The following is a 7621-nucleotide window of genomic DNA, read 5'->3' as shown; positions in this document are numbered from 1 at the left end:
GGGCCGGGCCGGGCCGAGCCGGGCCGGGCCGGGCCGTGCCGTGCCGAGCCGTGCCGTGCCGAGCCGTGCCGAGCCGAGCCGTGCCGTGCCGTGCCGAGCCGTGCCGTGCCGAGCCGTGCCGTGCCGTGCCGTGCCGTGCCGAGCCGTGCCGTGCCGAGCCGTGCCGGGCCGTGCCGAGCCGTGCCGAGCCGTGCCGGGCCGGGCCATGCCGTTCTACAAGCGGAGCGTGGTGGCGCGGCGCGGGCGGCCGGCGGTGCCGCTGGCCGAGCTGCGGGACGTTTGCAGCCTGGCGGCACTCACCCTGCTCCGGCAGCTCGCCGACCTCTGCGGCCACTCGCTCGCCCTCCTGGGAGACATCGAGGGTCACGTCCTGGCCTTGGGTCGCCGCACCGGGCGGCTGCACCGCCGGGCCGCCCGCCTGCAGGCGCTGCTGCGGGGCCGGCCGCTGCGCGGGGCGCCCGCCGCCCCAGGTAAGGCGACCCCCGCCCGCCCCGGGGCTCCCCGCGGCCCCCAGCCCCGGCGGTGCCACCCTGCTCCCGGGGGGACCCCGTCTCCCCACCCCAGCGCAGGGGGGTCTCCGCCGCCGCTCCCCCGGCATGGCCCCCCCGGGTGCCCCGCGTCCCCTCCCCGGGGTGGCAGACCCACGCCGGCTCCCGCGGTCGAGGTCCCGCGGCTCCGTCAGCGGGGAGGTCTGGCGGAGCGGGGGAACGGGGCGGCTGAGGAGCGGCGATGCCACCACCAAGCCCTTTTCGTCGCCAGGCTGGGGAAGCGTGCCGGCCTGTTGCGCTGGGGTGAGGTCGGGACAGCTCGGTGGCAGCCTTTCCCTCTGCCCGGCCTTTATTTTCCTGCACACAGTGGGCATTTTCCAGGCTGCCGGCCAAGCACGCGTTTCACGCTGCGTCCCCGATTACCGGGGGCTGGTTCATTCCAGGCTCTCCAGGAAAGCGGGGATGCTGGGCTGCGAGAGCTGGTCCTCGCCTCCGCACCGCTGTCCTTGCCTTGGATGCTTCAGCCCCCTCCCGGGGCAGGGGACCGAGGTGGCCATCCCCTCGCTGTGCTTCCAGCCAGCGTGTGGCCGCAGATCAGCGCGGAGCAGCTTTTACTCCGTGTTCTGCGTGGCCGGGGAAAATGACAAGTTGCAGCCCGGGCGTCCTGTCGGCTCATCCCCTCTCCTGGCAGCAAGCGGGGTTTGTTTCTGCCTGGACTGCTTTCATTTCCCATTTCAAGCGTTTCGGTTTGGCACAGGCGTCTGTGCTGGGTCAGAAGCGGGCAGCCTGTTTCAGAGGAGCTTAAAATAAGCTCGTTTTGGAATTGTTTATAAAAGTTTATTTTAAAAGGCTTTGCGGGGCGGGGAGGGGGAGTGTTGTTCGAGCACGTTTTCCCCAGCAGTGCAGCGCATTTCTCAGGCCCTTGGCAAAACGCGTGCCTCTTGTGCTTTCTGCAAACCCCCTTGCAAGCGCTTTTGCTGCTCCGTCTGCGTGGAGCCATGGGAAATGACTGCCAGACCCTCGCAGCGTGCTTCCCGGCTGCAGGGAGCAAGCGGAGCACTCAGCCAGGGCCTGGGAGATGCGCTGCTCTTGCGAGTGCTGCTGGAGTAAATCAGTTATCGGGGTAAGAAGAGGCTCTGCTGCCCCGTGCGTCGGCCGGTAGAGAGCTGAGGGGACGAGGAGGTACCACAGTCGCCCAAGCTGACCCGTGCACGGCACAGCGTCAAACCCTGCAGCGTCGTCGCCCTACGTGCTGGACCCGTGTCTCCCGGAGGAGGAGCTGGCCGTGACGGTGACCAGATGGTCCCTCGCCGCCCGCGTCTGGCTGGCAGGTTGGGAACGCTCTCGGTGGCCGCGGGAGCCGTGCGTGCCGCCGTGGCAGCTGCGGGAGGCGGCTGGGGCGGCGTGGGGGGCAGCAGGGACGGCTGCAGCGTGGCGAGGGTGGGGAGGCGGCCGCGGCTGCGGGCAGGTTGGGTTCGTAGCCGCCGGTTGTGTTTTCAGCTGCGCATCAGTGCAGCGCGCCTGGAGTTTCTCGCGGAGCAACACGACAGCTAGGTGCAAGCTAGTTTGCAGCGGGCCAATAGTCCTCTGGTGCTGCAGCTCCTAGTAGAGCCCCTGAATATGCATGTATGCAGATGTCAGGGGTGGCTCCCTGGGCTGGCTGGCTAGCTGGGAGTCCGAGGCGCGTGGTGATAAAAATACTTGGATTGTTTTTGTGGGAATAGCTGGGGTGGTGCAAAGTGAGCGGAGCCGTGCCCACCACCCCTCCCCTTCGCCCCTGCTCCGGCAGCGCAGAGGCTCGGGGGGCTTTGCGTCTCTCCCCGCACCCCAAGGGGAGCACAGCCCACCCACCCTCCTGCCTGCTCCTCATCCATCCACCACCGCCGTGCCTGCAGCCAGAGGGACGCGGGAGCCTCCGGCTTTACTAAACTCTTTATTTAGGGGAAAAACAAAATTCCGATGGCTGTTTCGGTTGCTGTTTGTTTTTCTAAGAGCTCCAGCATCAGCCCGTCACGGGGGAACGGTTTGTGTCTCTGGAGAACGGGAGCTCCTTGCAAGCCCCCGGCACTGCGGGGAGAGTGGAGACAGCCCGAGGCTGCGCGAGAGCGCTTTGCACCGAGCTGTGGCACCGTGCGGAGTCCCTTGAGTGGGGAGCAAATGCTCAAGAGCACCCAGCTCAGGGTTTGGGTTTTATTCTCCTCATTCTATTCTCCGTCGCCCAAGGACAGTCCTCACAGTGCTTCAGCTCCCAGGCTGGGCATCCTCGGTGGGGTCAGGAGCCTTTGCCTGGCTTTGGTTCCTCCCAGACAGGTTAAAGGGATCTGAAAGCCGTGGGTCTTCTCGCCGGCAAGGGAAGGCCCAAGGCTGCGGAGCTTGGGTCACCACTGTGCAGCAGGACGTGTCTGTCTGTCTGTCCGGAGGCTGTGAGCCAGTCGAAGCTGCCTTGTCTTCCTCATCAGGAGGGGGAGATGCTGTTGTAGCAGCGTTGCTGCCAGACGAAGGAATCGCACGGCGAAGGGCCGGGGGAGCGCTTAATCCGACGAGGCAGCGTGGTTGTTTCCAGTGCGAGACAGCAGCCAAGGGCTGTCGGATTCCTCTGCTCTTATTCATCGGCAGTTGCGTGAGAGCGGGGAGGGTGAGCGCCTGTCCCCGGGGAGCTGGGCGCATCCTGCCCGCCGCCGGCGCCTCCGCGCTGCTGCCTCTCTCGGCGCGTGGAGGCGAGGATGCCGGGGCTGGGCGCGGGGGTCCCGCTGCGGCCGAGGGCAGAGCGGGGACCAGGCTCCCCGCCCCGCTCCGCTGGCACGGCCTCGTCTCGGAGGGGTGGCCCTGAACCCGGCTCTCCTGCCAGCACTTGGCGCTGACGGCGGGGGCCGCTTTGCGGCCCAGGAAAGCCCCCGGCGCTCCGGCGGCTCTCCTGCTGATCCCCGACTGGGACGCGGCTCCATGGGCACTGGCTGGGTGACACGAGCCAGCGCTCCCGGCTCAGCCCTCTCCCCTCAGGACCCAGCGGCTCTAGAAATAAATCTCAGCAAAGAAGAGGATGGGGGCCCGGCGCCGAGAGCTATTTAAACCATCGTCCCTGAAGAGCTGTGGGGACAGTTCTCTGGAAGAAACCCTGGCCTGTGCTGGCAGGAGGAGCTGTTTACTGCTCTTGCTGAAATACGCAGCATTCGCCGTCCTCTGACCCCCAGCCTTCATCTTGAAGCAAGCCATGGCGATAGGCAGAGCCATCAGCCAGCCCCAGGGCTGCCCCCACGCCCTCTGCCCACTCTCCCCTCGCTGGGTGGGTCAGGACTGGCACAGATGATTTCCCGTGGATGCTGTCACCAGTTGAAAAAAAAAAGAAAGAAAGAAAGAAAGAAAGAAAAACCTTGCTGACTTGCTTGAGTGTCCTGCCAGGCTGGAGTGGCCGGGCTGCCCCTCGGCCCCAGGCAGAGCTGCAGCCGGGGACAGGGGCTGCAGCCACCTTTCACAGCCGCGACCGCAGCCCCGGGGGTGCACCCGTGCGAACCTGCCGGAGAGCCACGCTCCGTTTCGGGGGCTGGTTGCCTGAGCCCCGCTCCCTCTGGCCCCGCAGCTGCCCTCGCCAGCTCCTCCCCGTGGGGTCAGTGCCCTTCCCGTCGGAGCAAAGATGCCGGGAGCGGTGCAGGGCTCTCGCCGTGCAGAGCCACAGGGAAGGAGACACCCCAAAGCCAGGGGACGAGAAGGGTTGGAGTGAGACGGGGCTTCGGTCCCCGCCTGCCAGCCAGCACGGCCGCCGGGAAGGAGCACTTGTCCTGGGGCAGCTCTGCATCTCCTCGGCCATCAGGACGGGCTGTGGCAAGTGCGGGCGATGCCGGAGCAGTTTGTGGAGGTCCCCGCCCTGCGAGCCCGGCGCTGCTCAGCCTGACCACAACCCGCTGCAGCCTCCTCTGCTGAGCAGAGCAGCTCCCAAAGACCTCCCAGACCTCCAAGATATTTTCTCCGCCTGCTTTTTTCTAAACCAGCGGTGATTTCAGCGTTGGAGGGGAGAGCGCAGCTCCCCCAAAGGCAGCCTCGGCGCGGGCGGGAGGTGGGAAGCTGACCAAGGCTGGGACGGATGGCTTCGGCTGCCAGAGGAGGGGGAGCGGGGAGCCGCACCCTCCCTCTTAACAGGAACCGTCTGCAGAAGCGGCTCGGCGAAAAGGCGGACAAATGAACAACGCACGTCTCCCACCCGGACCCGCTTTGGCGGGTAGCCGTCCTCAGCGGCGGGCCGATAGCCGCTCTCCGAAAACGCGTGCTGCAGGCAGCGCGGTGGCTGGGAGGGGACCCCATCCCTGCCTTGCGGCAGCTTCCCCACGCTGCTGAAGTTGCTGCAAGGAAAGAGCAGCCGCGGCGAGGCTTTGCCGCCCGCCGTGGTTGCAAGCCCACCCTGCCCATGGGCGTGCGGTCACCGCGGTGCCCGGCCCTGCGTGGGGACACGCTCGGGCCGTCTCGGGAGCTGAGCTTGAGGGGGGCATCTCCAGTGACTGTGCAACCTCTCTCCCTCCCTGCTGCAGTTTTGCTGGGGCTGGGAGCCCTGCTTCGATGGACCCAAATCCTGCTTCCGACGGGAAGCATTTCCACCCTTTTGAAAGGGTTTACGTGAGAGCAGATCTGGCTGGCGGCCTTTCCTCAGGAGCTGGGCTCTGGCCCTCAGGGGCAGCAGGTCCCTTGGGGACAGCAGGTCCCCGGGACCCTCGTCACCCAGCAAGAAGTGCACGGGGTCACGAGGGAAGGTGGCCACCGCTGTCCCCTTGCAGCCTCGCACGTCCCTGGTGTTCACGTCACCTGCCCTGCGGTGTGAGCTTAGAAGAGAGGCTCCTTTAGTACCAACATCGCATCGGCTGCAAATATGGCAGCGGTTACGGTGCACAGGAACGTGGATTAGCTTCAACTGTGTGTCTCCAAAGAAGCTTGCGTCACCTTAAAGCAGTTTGAGGGATTCCTTCACCTCCATGTGGAAGCAAGAGTTGGAGCTCGCTTTGGCAACCCATTCTCCAGCCGCAGGGATCTCCTTGATGCTCAGAGGAGGGAGAGGTGTGAGCGTGCAGCGGGACCGCTCCCCGCGGCATGTGTGCGGGTTGTCCGGGCAGCGAGGAGCAGCAGGGGCGTCATTTCGCTGGCTGGATTTCTGGTAGCGCCCGAAGGAGCGCCCCGACTCGCAGGAGGGCCTCCCGCTCTCGCCTTCAGCCAGCTGCTTTGTAAAGTGCCAGGCTGGTGCATGCTGGGCACCCACTGCTTCACTGCTGATGGGCATGGGGGGACGCAGGGACCCACCACGGACCTCTGCTGGCTGCCTGGGAACCCGTCAGTCCCTTGGGGAGTTACGTCCAGCTCCCAACACCGTCTGTGCTCCCCAGGTACCTGGTGCCCAGCACCGTGCCCACTGGCCATACCCAGCACGCCGTGGCCGCTGGCACGGGGCTGGGCAGCACACTAGCCGCTGCGCGCGCACAGGAGCCGTTCACTGGCAGCACAAAGCCTGGATTGAGCGAGAGCTGGCGCGGTGCTGAACGGGCCGAGTATGCTGGCGAGGAGAATCGGCTCTTCTTCTTCTCCCCCGTGCCAGCGGGCTCTGCCACCCTCCTCCTGCGCTCGTGCCTGGCAGCAAGGACAGCCGCCCGCCACGGGCACCGGGATGCCGCTGGCGGGGGAGCAGGCTGGCGCTTCGGGCGCCGGCAGCGGCGTGCGCATGGCTCGGGGTGAGTACCCGCCGGCACACCGGGGTGACGGAGCCCTGACCCCCGGTGCCGACGCCAGCCTGGCACGGTGCGAGGGCTGGCAGCTGGTGGCAGCTCCAGGAGCCTTAGTGGAGCTGCCTGGCGATGGGGGGAGGCTGAGCGCGGTGGGCAGTACGGGGAGCGGGAGCGGGTCGTTAGCCCCTTGAATTAATCTAATGACGGCAGATTGTAGCAGCCGTGTGGGGAACAAGCTAGTTCCCCCAGTTAACCAGGCAAAGGCTGTTAGCAGCAATTTTCCTCCCTTCCCAGCACCTCGAGTCGCCGGCCACATTCTGCACCGAGCAGCACGGCCCCAGTGTGTGCTTGGATCCTGCCTCAGTGTCCCCGTGGCCAGGCAGGAGGATGGGGACAGCAGGGCACCCCGCATCCCTGGCGCGGGGCAAACACCATCCTCACGCATGTGCTTACGTGTCCGTACGTGTCTGAGCGTGCACGCGTGTGCCTGTCGCAGAGGCGAGGGCTCCTGCGCATGCAAGGGGTGTCGGGATCTGTGCCGCCAGCGCTCCATGCCAGCTGCTCTCGGAGGAGCCTCAGCTGCCCCGTGGCTCTCACGGTCTCTGAAATCCCGAAGGAAAGGGGTTCCTGTAGCTCGCAGCAGGCGCCAGCAGTGACCAGCCCCCGGACTGCCCGGGCGCTGAGAGGGGAAGGTGGTGCCTGGAGAGATGCTCCTGAGATGTCTTGACGCTCTTGCTCTGTGCACATGAAATTGTGATCTTTGCTGCTGCAGGGTCGGCCCTGAGGCAAACCCCATGCCTTTGCAGGAGCAGCGCCCTTTGCCATCCCTCGCAGCGTGCTTGCTGCACCCGTGGCTGCAGCCCCAGCCCGTCGGTGGAGCAGGGGCTGCCCAGGCTCCTTCCCTGCCGGCAGTGCTGGGCGCCGGGGCTCTTTCCCAGCCCTTCCAGCGGATGCTGGCATCTCCCTGCAGGGCAGGGCTCGCCCAGCGCCATCCCGGGGGTTCGCCCAGCGCCATCCCGGGGGCTCTCGCGCGGCCGCGTCCTGCCGAGCAGAGGGAGCAGATCTCTCTTTGCAGATGCAGCTTGTGGGTGCACCCTTGTCTAGTGCACGGAGAGGCTCCCCGGCTGCGGCCGGCCCCCCGGGGCGTTCCCCCTCCCCACGGCTGTGGCCAGCAGCCGGCAGCCTCCCGGGTGGTCCCGGCTGTCAGGCAGCGCGTGGGCTGCCGGGGCCACCTGCAAGGGGCTGCCTGTGCGGGACCGGCTCCCTTCCCGCCTGCGCCGGGAGCCCAGCCAAGGGGGGGCCTGGATGGCTGCCTCCCCGAAGGCCATGGGGTGCAGCCAGCCTCGGGGGGCTGGGGGGCCGGTTTTGGGCTTCTTCAGCCGATGGCTTTGGCGAAGGGCTGCTGGGAGTCTGAGATGCTCCAGCTCATCCCAT

The 7621-nt window shown here is 66.8% G+C and overlaps 1 protein-coding gene across 1 annotated transcript in view; it reads left to right on the top strand.

Annotated features, from left to right (window-relative positions):
* Window positions 1-205: 205 nt before the first annotated feature.
* The window catches only part of NHSL2 (NHS like 2), a gene marked incomplete at its 5' end in the record, with an annotated part of 33946 nt that continues 26530 nt past the window's right edge, over window positions 206-7621 (top strand). The window contains one exon of the mRNA XM_082323350.1: window positions 206-470. Coding sequence (XP_082179476.1) covers window positions 206-470 — 265 coding nt within the window. The remainder of the gene's footprint in view (window positions 471-7621) is intronic.

This window comes from Platalea leucorodia (genome assembly GCF_965183815.1).
Source record: "Platalea leucorodia genome assembly, chromosome: 10".
Lineage (NCBI taxonomy): Eukaryota > Metazoa > Chordata > Aves > Pelecaniformes > Threskiornithidae > Platalea > Platalea leucorodia.
This window is presented reverse-complemented; position numbering and strand designations above follow the sequence as displayed.